Below are 20085 nucleotides of genomic sequence, written 5' to 3' on the forward strand. Positions count from 1 at the left end.
ATCAAGCACAAGCAAGTTATTTTGACAAGTTATTGGCCAAAAGCAGTGCTCATACAATAGTTGTAGCTCTCTTACGCCAGATTTCACTCTCTTGCTTGCTGTGACGCAAGTATTATCTACTGCCCTTGCAAGATCATGCACAGGAGAAAGAATCGTAGGGTGCAGAGCACCTCTAACTCTTCTCAGCACAATAAATAACTTACTAGTCAATTTCCCATCCACATTAACAGTCGATATAGTTGTATATGAATGCGTTAAGGCATTGATATTAGTTGATTCTGAAACTGCTTTCTTGATACCTCTAATTTCCAAGGTTCCTTTCGTATGATTTTCCTCTTCAAATCCCGATTGGTAAGGGATGAAAACAATTTCTCACTGAATGACGGGATAAGTTTGTTTATGCCATCTACAAATTTTCGGGCCACTACCGCAGTTTGATGTGCGTCATCAAGTTGACGCTCTGTTTGAAATTTCGTTATCTTACGGCTATCACTTCCGTAGCACTGTCTGAAGTTATACAACCAACCACTGCTTCTCATGACATCACTGTAATCCACGTCGCGCGCAATTTGATCTGCATAGCATAAAAGGTCACTATCATGCAGATTCTGTAAACTGTTTCGAGCATTCTTGAAACGAGCAAACACCAGTTTTTGTAATAAGTGCGCCTTCTCGTCCGTAGTTTTTCTTATGCGCTACAAGGTCATATTGCTGCAGACTTATTCGAAACCTGTTCATAATTTTATTTTTAGTATGGTGCGGGTAATATCCCATGTACAGAATTATATTTAGTACCTGCTCCTTGTACAATGATTGTCCTTTACTGCGTTTCACTGGAGACACCACATGGCTCGACACCTGTTTCAATATCACTTTCACTTGTTAGGCATGTATCGTCATCATTGCACTCCTCATGTCCATTGCCTGCACAGTCAAGCGTATACGACACCACACATTCCACTGACTCATCGTTCAGAAAGGCTAGTATTTCATCTGTCACTACTTTCTCACTCTGCGAAATTCATTTGGTTCCCTTCTAACGAAATGTCGACTTCGGCAACTGTTGTTGTATATATAATGTTTGCTTTGTTTATCTTTGTCATTTCTCTGCTTTGTATCAACACCACTATCACTGTACCACTGTTGTGAGGTACTCGTCGACTAAACAGTTCAACTACGCTCCGTTTCCACGTGCTGTGCTTGCCATTGCATACCTCCAGGCCCGCCTCCTATTCCCACTGGTAGCCAATATTGTGGTTGCATGGTACACAATATCTAAAGCGTCGAATGCCGTAAAGTCACTGGCCTTTTCCGATCTCGCATTCAAGGAGTTTTATTCTGAGACTATATTTGCACACGTAAAACGCAAGTAAAAGGGTACCGTGAGATTAATTGACAGCAGCTACGTCTGCATACAACTAAACTGAATACATATTAAAACTTAATATATATTCTCTCTTAGACCACGGCGCCAGCCGTTCCTCAGATCTATTTTTGGTATGCCCGCTGTATCTGCTACTTTTTGTATGGTTTGACAAGTCATTGTCTAGCTTTACTGTACTGCATGCCGCACATACATTCATTTGCAGCTACCCTTGAGGAGTTAAAATAATATTTCCCGTTTGACTCCAGCTCCCTTTTAACTACATTTTGTGTATTAAATGTAGGTGTATGCAGACGTAGTATAAGATTACATTTTTAAGCACAGTACGCAACAAGCGACGACCCGAAATTACGGGACATTTGTGGCTACTATTGTATCCTGATTTCAATCCATGTGACAATGCTACTACTGCTACGAATACACGTACGTTTTGCTAACTTCCCAGTCTATGTTTATTACGACATTGCTTATTACTAGAATGAGGTTTTCACTCTGGAGCGGAGTGTGCGCTGATATGGGACTTCCTGGTGGATTAAAATTGTGTTCCGGACCGAGACTCGAACTCGCGACCTTTGCCTTTCGCCGGCAAGTGCTCTACCAACTGAGCTTCTGTGAAGGTTGGAAGGTAGGAGACAAGGCACTGGCAGAATTGAAACTGTGACGACGGATCGTGAGTCGTGCTTGGGTAGCTCAGTTTGTAGAACACTTGTCCGCGAAAGGTAAAGGTCCCGAGTTCGAGTCTCGGTCTGGCACACAGTTTTAATCTGCCAGGAAGTTCCATTGCTTATTACTGTTCATAGCGTACCGTTATATACATTCTATAGCATATGCACATTTCTGTGTTTCGATCAATCTGATGATGATCAAAGCTATCGAAACAGGTAATTGAATGAAGATATATTTGCGAACAGTCACTGTTGTGGTGCTATTATCTGTGCTTTAATACAGAAAGCCTCACTTTGATGCTATTGAACTAGCTGGACTCTACCTCTTACTGAATTATTCAAAATGAGTCTTTGTATGCTTGCAGAAATACAAGTACAGTAAATCTTCTGTTTACTGTGATAGCTTGTCGCTAATTATTTCTGCTTCTGTCCTGCTTTCCTACAGCGACTGCTGCTACACTACTCTTAAACCCTCCTCTCCTTACCGCTGTGTGCGAATCTGTACAGGACACATTTAGTTGTGCAGTACGACCATGCAGTAGACATCAGCTCATAAACTCTGTGATGTCTTTATATGAAGACTGATCGACGCAGAGAAAAAACGACCAACATACTGATGTGTGTACCACATACGGTCAGTTCCACAAGAAAGCGTACGCCATAATTTTAAATGTAACGTCCGCAGTGACATCTCTGGTAGTGGTCTAGAATCTGTAATCAATGTGATTTTGCACAGTGTATACAGGGTGGTCCATTGATAGTGACCGGGACAAATATCTCACGAAATAAGCATCAAACGAAAAAACTACAAAGAATGAATCTTGTCTAGCTTGAAGGGGGAAATCAGATGGCGCAATGGTTGGCCCGCTGGATAACGCTGCCATAGGCCAAACGGATATCAACTGCGTTTTTTAAAATAGGAACCCCCATTTTTTTATTAAACATTCGTGTAGCACGTAAACAAATATGAATGTTTTAGTTGGACCACTTTTTTCGCTTTGTGATAGATGGCGCTGTAATAGTCACAAACGTGTAAGTACGTACTATCACGTAACATTCCGCCAGTGCAGACGGTATTTTCTTTGTGATACATTACCCGTGTTAAAATGGACCGTTTACCAATTGCGGAAAAGGTCGATATCGTGTTGATGTATGGCTATCGTGATCAAAATGCCCAACGGGCGTATGATATGTATGCTGCTCGGTATCCTGGACATCATCCAAGTGTCCGGACCGTTCGCCAAATAGTTACGTTATTTAAGGAAACAAGAAGTGTTCAGCCACATGTGAAACGGCAACCACAACCTGCAACAAATGATAATGCCCAAGTAGGTGTTTTAGCTGCATTCGCGGCTAATCCGCACATCAGTAGCAGACAAATTGCACAAGAATCAGGAATCTCAAAAACGTCGGTGTTGAGAATGCTACATCAACATCGATTGCATCCGTACCATATTTCTATGCACCAGGAATTGCATGGCGACGACTTTGAACGTCGTGTACATTTCTGGCACTCGGAAAATCCACGATGTCTGCGACAAGTGGAACATCAGCGTCCTTGGCGGATTAATGTATGGTGAGGCATTTTAGGAGGAAGGATAATTGGCCCCCATTTTATTCATGGCAATCTAAATGGTGCAATGTATGCTGATTTCCTACGTAATGTTCTACCGATGTTACTACAAAATGCTTCACTGCATGACAGAATGACGATGTACTTCCAACATGATTGATGTCCGGCACATAGCTCGCGTGCGGCTGAAGCGGTATTGAATAGCATATTTCATGACAGGTGGATTGGTCGTCGAAGCACCATACCATGGCCCGCACGTTCATCGGATCTGACGTACCCGGATTTCTTTCTATGGGGAAAGTTGATGGATATTTGCTATCGTGATCCACCGACAACGCCTGACAACGTGCGTCAGCGCATTGTTAATGCATGTGCGAACATTACGCAAGGCGAACTACTCGCTGTTGAGAGGAATGTTGTTACACGTATTGCCAAATGCATAGAGGTTGACGGACACCAGTTTGAGCATTTATTGCACTAATGTGGAATTTACAGGTAATCACGCTGTAATAGCATGGGTTCTCAGAAATGGTAAGTTCACAAAGTTACATGTATCACATTGGAACAACCGAAATAAAATGTTCAAACGTACCTACGTTCTGTATTTTAATTTAAAAAACCTACCTGTTACCAACTGTTCGTCTAAAATTGTGAGCCATATGTTTGTGACTATTACAGCGCCATCTATCACAAAGCGAAAAAAGTGGTCCAACTAAAACGTTCATATTTCTTTACGTACTACACGAATATGTAATAAAAAATGGGGGTTTCTATTTTAAAAAACGCAGTTGATATCCGTTTGACCTATGGCAGCGCCATCTAGCTGGCCAACCATAGCGCCATCTAGTTTCCCCCTTCAAGCTAGAAAAGAATCGTTCTTTGTAGTTTTTCGTTTGACACTTATTTCGTGAGATATTTGGCCCGGTCACCATCAATGGACCACCCTGTATATAAACAGCGTGAGAGTTGAATGTTTTGTGTTGTCGGTTGCAGTTTGAAATGAGTGCAAAACATCTGAAGTGTCACTTATTTATATTTATATTTATCGAAAATGCTTTCTGAGGTCCGTTAAGAAGCTATTTGGTCCGAACGAGGCAAACTGGGTGCTTCAAGAGGATAATGATCCGAAACTTCGCACCCGTCTCTGTACAGCGTGGAAACAACACAATGAGGGTGTCCACGATGGATTTCCCTGCAATGTCTCCAGATGTAAATCCGACTGGAAATATTTAGTCGTATATTAAAATGAAGGTTAAAGGAAAGCCAATATGCACTTTGGAGCAGCTGCCATATCAAATCAGGACGATATGGAGATCGTTACCGAGAGAATATGCAGAAAATCTCGTGAAAATCACGCAACAAAGGTTGAAATTAGATTAACTATTGAGTAATCGTGCAATTAGTAATAACGTGTATTTACATGTAAATATATATTTATTGTGGGGTCCTGCCCCCTCTTCTCTTATAGCGTGCCTAAAGGATGCTGTTTTCCCGGATAGCTAAAAAACAGATCAAAGCAAATCACATTAATGGTTTTTATTACAATAAAATAGATTGACAATACTTAACTTTGATTTAAAATGTCATGTCGCAAGCTATTGGCGACGTGCAATTAATCAATGCCTTTCGCTACATAGAATGTCCATACAAGTAATGGATATGGATCACAAGTAACTGCTCTTCTAGTGCTCTCTTCTAGCCCAGGTCTACTAGTGTCCATCTTCTACTGTCCGGTCGACGCTAGCTGGAGCAGCGCTTATATTCTCTTCAGATAGAGGCCGCTCCTGTCGCGGTGCGGTTCTAGCCAGCATACTATTGGCTGACGGTCGTCTCACAGCCTTCTCTGCTTTTGCGTTCATCTTTGTGCCAGCAGTTGTGGTTACGACGCAACATTTATAATAGTGTCTTTTATCACATACAGGTAACGGAGTACACTTTCTTCTGGAACTAACTGCATAAAAATACCTGCCCTTAATCAATTACACCTTGTGTATATATGTATATATACCTTTTACATAACAAACAGTCTTCCCACAAACACCTCACAAACTTTATGATCTGATGTTTTCTTTAGGGTCCTAACTGCAGCACTAACTGCATTGCAACTGTCACTATAGGCTACCCATTTTGCGTCAAGGCGGCCACACTTCAACAGCTGACAGCTGCCCAGGGTAAAATAAGAATTAATGTCTTGCTCTTTCTATACATACTTGGAGATATTACCCAAAATAAATACACACGACTCGTAATAGCTGTAATTACTAGTCCTCAAATAACGCAAATGCTGAAGTAATGTTCAGTACACCATCCTCAGTCACCAACAGAAATTCTGCACTAATACCCATTACACCCTGCATGTATATTGTGAACATTTTCTCTAAATTATTTCGTTCAACCTAAGTCATTTCATTTATGGTTTTTCGTAACATAGCTACATGTTGCTGTGCCAAGATCTTGTTCACACTTCTTGGCTCATCACATCTCTCCTCAGATATGGCATGAACAGTTAACTAAATTAATAATATTCTAGCATCGCAAACCATTAGCATTAAACATCCTGATCTCTGCATGTATTAAAGTTGCAGGTGGAGAAAAGTAAGTCGTCAGATAGTGTTGGTAAAAACTGATGATTTGTGAATACAGTGCACAGTGTTTAGGTATATTAGTGAAATGTGTGATGTCCTTAGGTTAGTTAGGTTTAAGTAGTTCTAAGTTCTAGGGGACTGATGACCACAGATGTTAAGTCCCATAGTTCTCAGAGCCATTTGAACCATTAGTGAAATGTTCTGTTGAACATATGATAGCGAGTGGCTCTCTATTTGCAACAGTAAGTGGAGATGTTGTTCTCACAATAAGTTCTAATCTACATATTTTAATGAGGTGTTTGAATAATATTGTTTTCCAGTCTAAATTACGTGTTTACAGATATGAGGCATCAACCTCATAGCAGTAATTTTGTCTATAATCTGAAAGCATACACATTATCTACTGTTCGATGTTTAGATATGTAGTTAGTCCAAAATCCATGCTCATTGAGGCATCGTTAAACACACATGTGTGTCTGTGACTATTTTGTTAAAAATTGTTTTCAGATCGCGTTTATAATTTGTTTTCTGAGGCATAAATAATTATATATTACCGTATAACTTGATACTTTTGGCCTTTCCTCAATGTCTCGTGCTAGTAGTTCATTTTTACTACACAACATGTGCCTTGCAGGCTTATCAACTCCATATTCATATAAGTCTCGTGGAATATCGATTAATGCAAGCAGCAATATAACGAAACGATAAACGATAGTCTAGATAGAACAGGATCCTACCTCTGAAGATTTCCGATATGTACTGGTAGATGTTTCTGTCTCTTACAGAATGCATAACACCCCATTCCCCCACAGAAACAACACTCTGATGAGATTTCTGGATGACAAAAACCCATTGTGTGCTCTTTCCATACACTCAGGATGTAGATGGTAGTACTTCAATTTACTTTCATTGCGATGAAATACTAACAAGATGCATTTTGAAACATGTAGTATACTACATGCAAGTTCGGGGTTTGTTGCATGCTGCTTTCAGGGCATTCCAACTCTAATGGCCAGCAGTTCAGAGGCACATGCGATTGTTCTGAGAAAAAACAAATTGCAGGTAGAGGTGGACATAGTCCCCAAGGATAAATGTACACTTATGTTGATCCATTGTGCCTTCCAGAATCACAAGCTCACTTAGGGAATGCCAACAAAACAATCCCTAGATCATAATACTCTGACAATTGTTGCAGAATGATTGCTTTCAGATGTCACAAGTAGTAAAGCTAAGGGGGAGGGGGGGGGGGGTTCAAGCGCATTTTGTTAGTGCAGGTAGCCTACATAAGGGGACTCAGAGGCAAACCTGCTAAGTGCTTTTCCATGTCAGCCTATTGTTCTCCTTTGATTGACAGGTAATTAACCTATTGTCCTGTTAAGTGGTTTTCCATGTCACTGTAGTTAATCTACTGTTCCCCCCACCCCTCTCCCTCCTACAACCTCCTCCTCCCTCACTGCTACGGGTACACTTTCAGGTCTGAGTTACTGGAATAGGCCCCCTCTCATTCTTACCAATTTGATTGACTACTTAATTAAAATGATCAATTAGCTAACCTCTCTGGTGGGAAAGTGCCATGCCCTCCCTGACACACCTCCCAGGTGGGAAATTCAAATTTTGTCATATTTTCGAGAGTGCCACGCCCACCTGAACTTGGAATCAATTTTCGCGAGTTCCACGCAGACTTGGACTTGGAAGGAAATAGTTGAAGTCTCCACCACAATTCTCAACCGACCGCAAGTCCCCTTACCAACCAATGTTGGTGGGCTAACGTGTACTAACGGGTACTAACATTCATTAACGTATGCGACATTTTTGCCTAGAGAAATAAAAACACAAACACAAATTTTACATTATAATATATTTATTTATTCACGATCTACAATTATCATCAGCATGGAAAAAAATAAGTTCATTCTTTTTTAAACGCTGCAGCAGCAGTACAGTATTTGGAAAATAGCTGCTTCTTGTGTCCCTCAAATTCAGCACATATATCTCGTAATGTTTTAGGCGCATTGCAATAGTCTGGTATTCCATCAGTAAATTTGAGTTCAACATTTTCAACACCTATTTGAGGAATAGTACAAGACTTCTGCACTGCAGTTATATAGTTACTATAACAATGATCTATATCTTCTATGTGAATGCTACATGTGTGAAGTCAGTTAATGCTGTCACTGTATACAGCTTGAACATACGGGTGCCATCTATTTAGTCTCTGTATTGTACTAGTTACTGCCATGCCTAGATTGAATAAGTTATCAACAGTCGATTGCTGCTTGAAAAAAGGTCTCAGTCTGCACTAGGCTGATGTAGAGAGGAAGAAGTGTACTGTATTTATTTGAGAGCATTTTATTTATGGATGGAGTATGTGTATCACAGAACACATACCCCACAGCATACGGACCTACAAACTACTGACGTAACTCATGTATAAGGCTCTACACACACGCCTGCTAATTGTAAACCGTCAGAAATAACGCATTCCACAGCCAACAGACATGAGAACCACTGGTAAATAATGCAGTACATTTACGTCATATCAAAATAATAATCCATCTAAAAGACTGTGATTGCTAATCGTCAACTTTCGAAATCATACACCACCCTTTATTTAAACAATTAAGGACAGCACCACCACCCAGTGTATTCGCCACTGAGCACAGAGCCCAAATGACTTAGTTCATGTCAATGCCACTAGAGGACACTGTAGTGACGTTACTTGATGACGCAAGTACCGTAATCTAAGATGGCGCCACCTAGTGGGTTCACCACTAGCTCCAGACCCCAACTGTCTTAGTACATTTTGTCGGCGCCAGAGGACGCCTCCGTAACACCAGCTGATGACGTAAGCACAGTTATCCATGATGGCGGCAAACAGTGTGTTCTCCACGAGGTCTAGTACTCAGTACCACCAGCAGAGGACGCTGTCGTCCGTTTCGTGATGCAAACCAAGATGGTGAGGGAAAATGGTGGGAAAACGACTCAGCCTGCTCTGGGCTGCTGGGGAGAGTAAGGATGGAGTGCACTCTATTTATTTTCAAACAACTTATTTAAGGGTAGAGTATATCTATCACACTGATACAAAACATCCACCCTCATGTGCCTGGGGTCATGTTGCACAGCCCACAGACACACAACCAACTCGTAATTTCAGTACACAGTAGCAAACTGCTCCTAAATAATTCTTCACACTGATGTGTAGACACGCTCAGTACATGTAAACTGTCCAAATAGCGCATAGCACGTCCTATAGAGCCGCTCGCAAAATAATGCAATCAACACGCGCAAGCACAGTCCACCACCCCCTGTCCAATAGAGTGCACAGGAGGTAGTGATAAGTGACGCATCCGTCAGATGTTAAACCGAGAACAGCCCCTTCTCGACTTCCGCAGGCAAGAGGTTGGCGGCACCCCCTTTCATATGTAACACATGAGAAATTCCTGTCGGCAAGACACCGATGACGACGCGATTGCACGTACGGTCGACACGGCCATCAGCTGTCAAAGCACTCACAGACGTCCACTTAGGGCCGCGCGCACCACAACCTCCGTGAAGTGGGGCAGCCGCAGCTCGGGTCCTGTGCGCTCCACCACAGTCCCCGAGCCGGCGTCGTCGAACACCGGTAAAAGTTCCATGCCCCTATACAGTCACTATTATACATACATCATAGCATTCCAAAGCATGCTCACGCCAGTTGCATATTCGAGGCATCTCCAGGAGCCACTTGTCTTTACCACTGAAGCCAGAATAGCACAGAGCATGTTGACACACGAGTTCAGCCACGCATATATGCCCCAGTGTGACTGACACCTCGCCATCTAAAAGATTCTCAATGTTATTCGTACACCACGTCGCTTTGGGGAAAAAGAGTATCAGCCAAGTCCAGATCTCCTTAATTTTATAGTGCCCCAGAAATAGTTAACGCTCGCTTTCTTCTTGTCTCGGCTTTTATTCGCCAATATTCCTACCCTAACAGAACCTGTTTACGAAAATATCGCCCAATCCAGTCTTCCTGCCAGACATAACGTGATAGCCTTCCTGTTCTCAACATACGCAAATGTTCTCACCACTCCTATATCCCACCACAATCAATCGAGCATTCTCATTGGCTCTTATCGATTTTACCAATCGAATTACTAACGCCATCGGTATCGAAGGACCATTCACCTTTTCTTTCTGGGGTTTTCTGTCGTTATTTTGCACAGATTGCTAAATTGCACTGACAGTTCCCTCAATCAGTATGTCCCTCACGATAGGACACACAGTCATCCTCTTTAGTCAAGGCATACCATAAACCATACTAACTTTACAATGCAATATATACACACTAAATATACAATGCAATATATACACATTTGACACAAACACTCCACTTATCTTTTATATCTCTATATCACCCGAAAAAATTATCCTATACCTATACTCACACCGTCTATATACCAGAAGGCTCTCCATTCCTAGGGAAGCACTTTCAACCTGTTCTTTCTTCCTATACACGCGACACGCAGTGGCAATAAACTATTTTACACTAATCACCATTTTGCAACGACAACTAAACATTGTAAAGTTGTCTACATGTCATCAGATACATACGAGACTCGCAAGAATATTAGATTGTCAAACCGATCTCCAACCAGGCATTATATCAACACGTACTGTTTCGATGTAGTAAACATACAATTCCTATCCTAGGCCTTACAAAATAACCCCTTTTACATGAGAAAGCCCTCACTCAATCGAAGTCACTCTCAGAACGTATGTGCAAAGACTGGCTCATTTCCCCTCGGTACAAACGCGCTACTGTTTCTGGTCCAGACCTGCCTGCTTGGTTGCTTTTCTGCACACATTTCCGGAACTCTTGGATTAAAAGAACACAACTATTTTTGCAGTACTTTTCGATATCAAGCACACGGCAGTAGACGCCCGATCGCTCACACAACACAATTCCGAATATATAGAATGGAAATTGTTTCTCTACAAACCCCAAACTTTAGGTAGGCCGAGCATGCTCTATACCAGTAAGTAACTAGAAACAAACAGATGAAAAATGTTATTTCCACCCACTAATACCTATCTCGCTGATCTAACAAATTCCAAATCATTCCTATAATTTACAAGCCAACTAAGGTCTTTCTCATGTCTAGAAAACAGCAAACGTCTCTTCCACATGCCAGATGCACACACCACAGTCGATCTTCTCTCAACTAAATAAAGGTCCGAAATGTGCAGAAGCAGTCAACTGAACAATTTACATGGCAGCGAATAACAGTCCAGCACAAACGCACCACCATACACAAACTTCTCAAATTTCCACTTGATCACGAAAGTTGCCCATCTTACGATCACAGTCTCAATGGAACGTCATTCGACCATGAGCTAAGTATCGGAAATATGCCCTACCAAAGGCAGTGGCTCTGGAAATGGAAATATCTGTACCCGCCTTAAACTAAAAATACTCTTCCCTTTGCTATCACAGTATCCCAAGTCAAATCCATACCTTCCCTACAACAGGGCTTTGTCATCTCCTTTCCACAAACACATACTTCATAAACCTGATGCTCAAATACGTACATGTCACGCACCCACCGCTACTGCTAATTATAATATTTCGTCAGTAAATCTTTGCCTACGATACGAAATAATACTGACCGAAAATCAACCATGCGTGTGCATGCCCCTTGTGTACTTCTTGCGAGTCCTACCACCATGTCATAGAAAGAGAGACATAATCGACCAGGTGTTAAAGAAAAAAAAACCGATCCCAACAACTACTACATGTTACTCCCACAAGCGCTCCTGGTTCTACAGGTGCGCACAAATATCCATGTTGAAAGCTATATCCGCTTTACAAATTGTAGTAAGACGTTACCTCTGAATTGGGTAGTTTTCTTTTTTCTGGTCAAATACCGTGACAGTGATCGTAGGAATGTGTAAGCCCACGATGCAACCTAGTGATAAAATTACCTCATTTGAAAGTCAATCTGCTAAGGTACGTTGTATGTAAGCGGTATTTGCGACTTCCTGACACAGCCCAAGCTAAACAATTCTATTGTATTTCTAGCATATTCCTTCTCGAGACCACATCAGACGTTCAGCGATATATCCACTGAGTTATAGGCGATGACTGATTGAGAAGGAACACAAACAGTAATAGTAGTAGACGATGTCCTGACTGAGATCGTAAGAAAATGTACACTAGTTTCACCGATCTCTAGTGTCATGCTATCTGCTGGAAATGATGTCAGTCATTTGGAATCGGGTCTTTCCATTCAAGCACATATGCGCGTTCGATCCAATTCACAATTCCTTTAGTTATTACAACCACTACTGAATGATATTTCTGTCATTGTCACATTTCGAAATAAGTCACCTTTCCCGAACCTAGCTGCTACAGTAAAATTCACCCGCTACACATCTTGCAACTGCTCCCATTTCTACAGCTTTCAACATGTGATCGTTCCAATTTAACTCCGAACTGAGCAAAAGTCGGAGAAAGACATATCCACCACCTCCTGCAACCCATGTAGAAAGAGAAAGACCTTAGTTAGTGCAACAGGACCGTGTTTTGAACATTCGGCAGAAATGCGCGCAATGTGGTACGTCCCCAAACTACATACAAGTACTACAGATCCGCGCCCATTCAAATCAGTCAGCCCAACATGCTATCATTTCTCCACCCCCAAACAGAGAAAAATTACGAACTATAAAAGCTCATCCCATTTAGAAGTCAACTACGCACTGATGCCGGCGCAATGACGCGCATCTGCTCTGCGGTCCTGTGCAGAGAAAGAGATTTCACAATACTCTCCAGAATAGGGCAGCGTGCAGCCAGCCAAGCATTCCTAGTAGTATACACAATCCCTCTGCGAATTTTCATCTCAAACTGCTGCTGCTACTGCCTCCTGTGTCTTACCGTGGAAACCATTACACACCACACATCTGCTGCTTTTAAATAAAGCACACTTACAACAAAAGCAAACTGGAAGACTTTCACGGCGTTGGCATAGGTTTCCAAAACTATAGTCCGAAGGTGATTCACGAGCTCTACATTTAGACTCGTCTCTCACACTGACGAAATAGCTGACGACTATGCGTCCCCTTTCGACTCATTCCTCATATTGCACTCATGTACGCGATCACTGTGTCGCTGCTAGCAATCCCTAGAAGTTGCTGTCCATCCACCAAAACTTTTTCCCCAACTCAAACAAGCCATATCAGTCAACCATTACCTGCTAACCAATGCTGGGATGGGACGGAAAAGACACCATCCATGTACTGTAATATTAAGCAACACACTTGAAAGCGTGGAGAATTTTACAATAACTCCAACACCGGCCAATCAGATGACAGCATGTTTCGCCAATTTCAGTATCATAGCTAAACCATCCCTTCTCTACTTTGTGCATGTCATTGCGAACATGGATAGATGACTATTCAGTACGCCCATTCACAGTTAATTCTGGAACACATAAATCATCAAAGTACACCAGACAGCGCTCTACATATTTATAAGACCTCGAGCATAGTACTTAATTTACGATCCATCTCTCTGTGTATGGGAGTCACAGAGCATTCTCCCCATCTTAGGTTAAAAGACCATCCTCACACAGTCATTGACCAACCCGCCCTCTAGCACCGTTAGAGAATTAATCTCCAACCAACCAGAAGAAGACCGTTACACTCCATGTCGCATGAATTAATAGAGCTTTCCAAGTCCTAACCCGCCCAAGTGCACGAGATTTCTCGACATGTGACCATGTCGAGGAGCTTAGCACTCCTTATCGATTTATAGTAACAGATTTAAAAGTGCCGTAATGTAATAGCATACAGTTAAGAACAAGAAAAGACTTAGTTTTATATGTGATGCAGTTCGAGACAATATGTGACAGCATGTTTCCCCAATTTCAGTATCTTAGCTAAACATTCCTTCTCTACTTTGTGCGTAACACTGCGAACATGGATAGATGACTACTCAGTTATCCCATTCACAGCTAATTCTCGAACACATTTTTACCTAAATCAACGAAGCTATCAACTCTAAATTATTGTTCTAAAGTCTAGGATCTGTAACTGGAAGGTATTGGTAAGAGACAGAACATAAATACATGCACTCCTAAGACTACAACGTTCTGCACTTAAAAATGGGCTGTAATGTTGTATCGAACACATTTCCAGCCTATCAGACATACACCCTTCTTCACAGTTTTTCTACGCTGAACTAACTTACGGAATCGTAAAACGAAGAAACTACTTCCGTAAAACATTTACTTTACATCATACGAGCACAATATAGCTCTGCGGAGACGTATAGTGTCCACTGTTCACATCCGATCACAGATAAAAAATTATACTATACATGCATCAGGTCTATATAAAATGATAGTTAGTAGCAGGGGACACATCCTACATGGAAACAGATAAACACATAGCAGCAGCGTCTGACATGAGAAAATTACAAGTCATTCCCCCACTAACTCTGTAAACACAACATCTCTTGGACAAATGTGTACACGGGGATTGTAGCGCGTCACAAGCTCATACGTCTAACTTAGTTATGACGCTGAAGTCTCGATTTTACACACAAGATGCGACAAGCGCGATCGCATAAATCAAAGCTCGTTTAGACGAGTGTGTCAAGTTTCTTCGCACATGAGATGGAAGTCCTCTGATGACCGACAGGTTTACCGTTAACAATCACAAGAAGACAGTGCTTTAAAGCACATACGGAACATGTAGCTGTATTCAAGTAGAACGCAGGCTATGTCCCATGACAGATGCATTCGGAAAGAACACTGGGAAAAAAAATTGACCTCCATCAACTTATCCTTCTCTATAACGAATCTGTCTGCCATTTAATCGTACCTCGTTACAACTCCATCTCAATCGATCACCCGGTCCATTCTCTGTTATCCTTTAACGCAGATGGAAGTGAGTTTAGAAAGGAATAGTTCTGTCATCCCAAAAAGCATCAGATATAGTGGTCAACTCGCGTGTATCACTGGTACCTCAATAGACATACAGTATAATGCTTCCTCAATGGGAAAAATTGACTGCCTCCATTATTCCCTCCGTTTCGATGTCCACGTTTCCCTGTATTCCTCCTGCTGCCACATATTTGGTACCATATACAAATTGTTCGGCGCGAACCAGAAGATAGCAAAGTACTTCCTAAATTTCACCGCATTTGGGTCTATATTCGGTCAATTTATGCCTATTAGCTCCTCATTTTTCGCAATTCAATCGATTTAGGTCAGGCCTACCCGTGCGATCATGACATAACTTCTAGTTCTGTGTTCTAAAATTGCTTGTAAATGTAGCACAGCTGCCAACGCCTACTCCAAATGCATTGATCGGGAGGGGGGGCGGGGTGGGAGGGGGGGTAATATAGAACTGTATTCAAATATATCCAGTCGCCTCCATATTCGGAGAGCGTTTGCTCTGTTTTCTGTATATCTATGTATATGCTTGCCTCGTGGAAGGGTCCCAGGACCCAGTCCCATCTGCTGGTGTACCAAATATCGAACGTAGAATACGTGTCTGTACTAGTGCAATGCACCTATAACATTACGAGATATACGTGCTGAATTTGAGGAATACAAGAAGCAACTATTTTCCAAATACTGTACTGCTGTTGCACCATTTACAAAAGAATGAACTTAACTTTTTGCCATGCTGATGATAATTATAGATCGTGAATAAAGAAATATATTTAGAATGTAAAATTTGTGTTTGTGTTTTTATTTGTTTAGACAAAAATGTCACATACGTTAATGAACGTTAGTACATGTTAGCCCACCAACATGGGTTGGTAAGGGGACGTTGCGGCCGGTTGAGAATCGTGGTGGAGCCTTTAACTATTTCCTTCCAAGTCCAGGTGGGCGTGGCACTCGCGAAAATATGACAAAATTTGAATTTCCCGCCTGGAAGGTGTGGCACTTTCCCACCAGAGAGGTTAGCTAATTGGTAAATTTAATTAAGTAGTCAATCAAATTGATAAGAGTGAGAGGGGCCTATTCTAGTAACTCAGACCTGAAAGTGTACCTGTAGCAGTGATGGAGGAGGGGGTTGGGGGAGGGGGAGCAGTGGGAGTAACAATAGATTAACGGCAGTGACATGGAAAACCAATTAACAGGACAATAGGTTAAGTACCTGGCAATCAAAGAAGGACAATAGCATTGCCTATGAGTGCATACTGCCCCTGATGTAGGCAACCTGCACTAACAAAATGTACCAGCATCCCCTTCCTGAGGGGGGAGGGGAGTGGGATGCGGTGGGGGCAACAGGTTAAGTGCAGCGACATATAAAAGCACTTAGAAGAACAATAGGTTAAGTACCTGTCAATCAAAGGAGACCAATAGGCTGACATGGAAAAGCACTTGACAGGTTTGTCGCTGAGTGCATACCTGCCCCTGATGTAGGCAACCTGCACTAACAAAATGCGCTAGCAGCCCCCTAGCTCTGCTACTGTCACACACAATACACGCCAATGGCCCTTTGTCTGATGAAGTATAGAATGTGATTCATAGGAAAAGGTCATCTATCGCTACTATGTGGGCGTCCAGTTGAGATATTGGCATGTATATTCCAGCCTTCATCATCGATGAACAGCAGTCTGCATGGATGCATAAACCAAGTGCTTTTGTGCAGACGCATAAGCACCAATATTCACTGGACGATCGCTGAGGACACACTAAGGTAGCCCCCTTGATTAATCCGAGCAATCAATTGCATAGCTGTTGCGCATTTATTCTCCCATACACATCTCCACAGGCACTGTTCACCTCCATCATATATAGCTCCCTGTGCACCATGCTGGTTTGGGATAGCGCCATTTTGCCATGCACAGAGTACATTAACCACGACAGCACACGAACAGTTTACATATCTAGCAGTTTCCGTAAAGCTTCCACCTTGGCCAGAAAGCCTATGATGAAGCCCTTTTTGACACCAGATAAATCGCCCCATTCCCACATTATGACAATGGCTTCACTGTTCTCTGTGTCCCCAGACATGATTTATTTGCTCTCCACTGTAGTGCTGCCACCTTTGGTCTGTGAGTGATTATTGCACGTTGATATGGAACATAATCAGTGGTCACATTAATGTTAATGGACTGTATAGAATAGTATCAATTTTTTCTGGAAATGTAAAGTATGATCCATGTAGAACAACATGTTGTGAAAGCACACAGCTTAGTTTAACACAAGTTCTCAATGTACTCAACCCAACACCTACAGAATAATATTCATGCGCTGAAAGCCCGAAACTCATTTTGCAGTATATATATTACCTTAGTGGGGTGGAGTATGGGGGGTGGAAAACAGTATCATCCATAACTGTTGACGACACTAGCGGACCCCAGAATAATAGGTTCAAAGGACTTCGCAAGCTCGATGACCCAATTAGAATGACGTCTGCAAATTACAATTTCAAGTGCATACCATATCATCAGTTTGTCATTACGATATTTCTGAAAAGTATCTCTTCACAGCCGCGTGGGATTAGCCGAGCGGTCTAAGGCGCTGGAGTCATGGACTGTGCGGCTGGTCCCGGCGGAGGTTCGAGTCCTCCCTCGGGCATGGGTGTGTGTGTTTGTCCTTAGGATAGTTTAGGTTAAGTAGTGTGTAAGCTTAGGGACGGATGACCTTAGCAGTTAAGTCCCATAAGATTTCACACACATTTGAACATTTTTTTTTATCTCTTCACACTTGCATGCCTTGGCTGCCAGGCTTGACTTGCTTGACTCTAAAACGATGTAGACAGCACATGATCCATTAGTCCAAAGAATTTGGAAACTAGATTAATAAAAAACAGAGAACTCTTAATATGGTGATTTTAATGCTTCATATGTTCTTCAGTCTCCTCTCACTTGAGTACAGTGCACAGAATGTTCGTAGAATCTTGTGAAACTGTCAGATGTTCAATTCGCGCTTCACATTGGCTTGAAATTCGGTTTGTCGTCAAAGTGCGAATTTATGCACTTTGTCGTTCTGTGGTAGGTTTGTACTGATAACGTCAAGTCTCGTCACCTCCCTGATGATTTTTTTCCAGAAAAGAACTGTCAGCGTGTTTATTTCAGTCACGTCGCGGCAGGGGTCCACGTGTAATTGTTTTTATTTGGCAGTAAAGATACGTGGGACAAATTTTGCACACATTTTTCTCTTCTTCAAGAGAGTCTAGAAATTGTCTTGAACACATGATGCAGAGATCTTGCTTCATTGAGATTTGTGATGCAACAACGTTAAGCAAGTATGGTCGCACGTCCTCTACTTAAAACTGCCTGCTCACAGCTGGCTGGTCGAATGTACATCTCATCTTTTGTTTACAGTTGTTAGTTCAAGCTGCCACGTAGTTACTCCGTTGACGACGCTTAGGCGCCAGGAATAAGATCAGTCTCTGGACTTTTTGGATGGGCGGTCTCGATTCTGTCAGTTTGCCCTCCAACCAAAGTCTTCACACCTGAGGTCTGGTGTTGCCACTGGACTACGCCATGGATCTATTTCAATTGAAGTTACCTTCACGTTGATGGTTGTTGATAATTGGCTTGAGGTTCTTACATCCTGCTGATATTTACAAGAGTCTCTGTAGGTGAGCAAGATTTTGACACCTACTTTGACGGTGGTGCTCCAGCCAAAACACTCGACTCGCATTTTGCAAAATCTTCCTTCGGATTCAAGTCGGACTACCGAAAATAAGATGTAACATGGCCTTCCCGGATCACATGAGATGAGTGTCTTTGATAAAATTGTAGTTAATTTTCTGTCCTACTGCGAGAAGTAATGCTTAAATTGTAGTAGCTATGCTATCGAAGAAACATTAAACGGTGCTTATGCTTTTATTCTCTTTGTGATGTTCTTCGATCATCTCATACTATGTTAACGAAATTTACAGACACGAGCAGTGGGCGGAGTACGTGTCGCTCATGTACGTGCCCACATACTCGAGGATCGTGCCCTATGTGACTGGTGTGGGTCTTGGCTGGGTCCTCTTCTACAGCAAAGACAAGAAGTGCGGGATGAATGAGGTGAGTAGCTAGAAATGAATATCCGAGATTTTAGTTGCCTATCAGCTACCTGACGAGTATGTTCTAAATATAAGGCGTTTCATAAGATTTCGATCAACAAATGTTCCTTTTCAAAATATAGAGTACTGCAGCATGAACAGTAGACTCACGTGCTGCTGAATTACGAGATGCTTACCACGTGTGGGGTACTGGTAGTGCTCCTTTAGCGCTAATTACGGAGGTCGTCCATCATGTTGGCATGGATTTCACCGTATTTATTGGGAAGTTACACTGATATATGACTGTTCACAATTGCTCACACGCCATCCGATCAAAAGTACCCCATATTTAAGTCAGATTTAATCACTGCGTGTCACGAGACACGGAACTGTCAGTATAAACCAGAGAAGCTGTAACAAGAGAATGAGTCAGTCAGGGCGTGTAACGAGATGCGGAACTGTCAGTATAAAGTAGAGAAGCTGTAACAAGAGAATGAGTCAGTCAGGGCGTGTAACGAGATGAGGAACTGTCAGTATAAAGTAAAGACGCTGTAACAAGAGAATGAGTCAGTCAGGGCATGTCACAAGACGTGGAACTGTCAGTATAAAGTAAAGAAGCTGCAACAAGAGAGTGAGTCAGTCAGGGTATGTCACAAGACGTGGAACTGTCAGTATAAACCAGAGAAGCTGTAACAAGAGAGTGAGTCAGTCAGGGCGTGTCACAAGACACGGAACTGTCAGTATAAAGTAAAGAAGCTGTAACAAGAGAATGAGTCAGTCAGGGCATGTCACAAGACGTGGAACTGTCAGTATAAAGTATAGAAGCTGTAACAAGAGAATGAGTCAGTCAGGGCGTGTAACGAGATGTGGAACTGT

At 42.1% G+C, this 20085-nt stretch overlaps 1 protein-coding gene across 1 annotated transcript in view; it reads left to right on the top strand.

The window, feature by feature from the left end:
- The window catches only part of LOC124622926 (nose resistant to fluoxetine protein 6-like), a 206631-nt gene that overhangs the window by 110610 nt on the left and 75936 nt on the right, over positions 1-20085 (top strand). Inside the window, exon 8 of the mRNA XM_047148716.1 lies at positions 19099-19231. Within this exon, the coding sequence (XP_047004672.1) occupies positions 19099-19231 (133 nt within the window). The remainder of the gene's footprint in view (positions 1-19098; positions 19232-20085) is intronic.

The sequence above is a fragment of the Schistocerca americana genome, chromosome 7, assembly GCF_021461395.2.
Source record: "Schistocerca americana isolate TAMUIC-IGC-003095 chromosome 7, iqSchAmer2.1, whole genome shotgun sequence".
Taxonomy (NCBI): domain Eukaryota; kingdom Metazoa; phylum Arthropoda; class Insecta; order Orthoptera; family Acrididae; genus Schistocerca; species Schistocerca americana.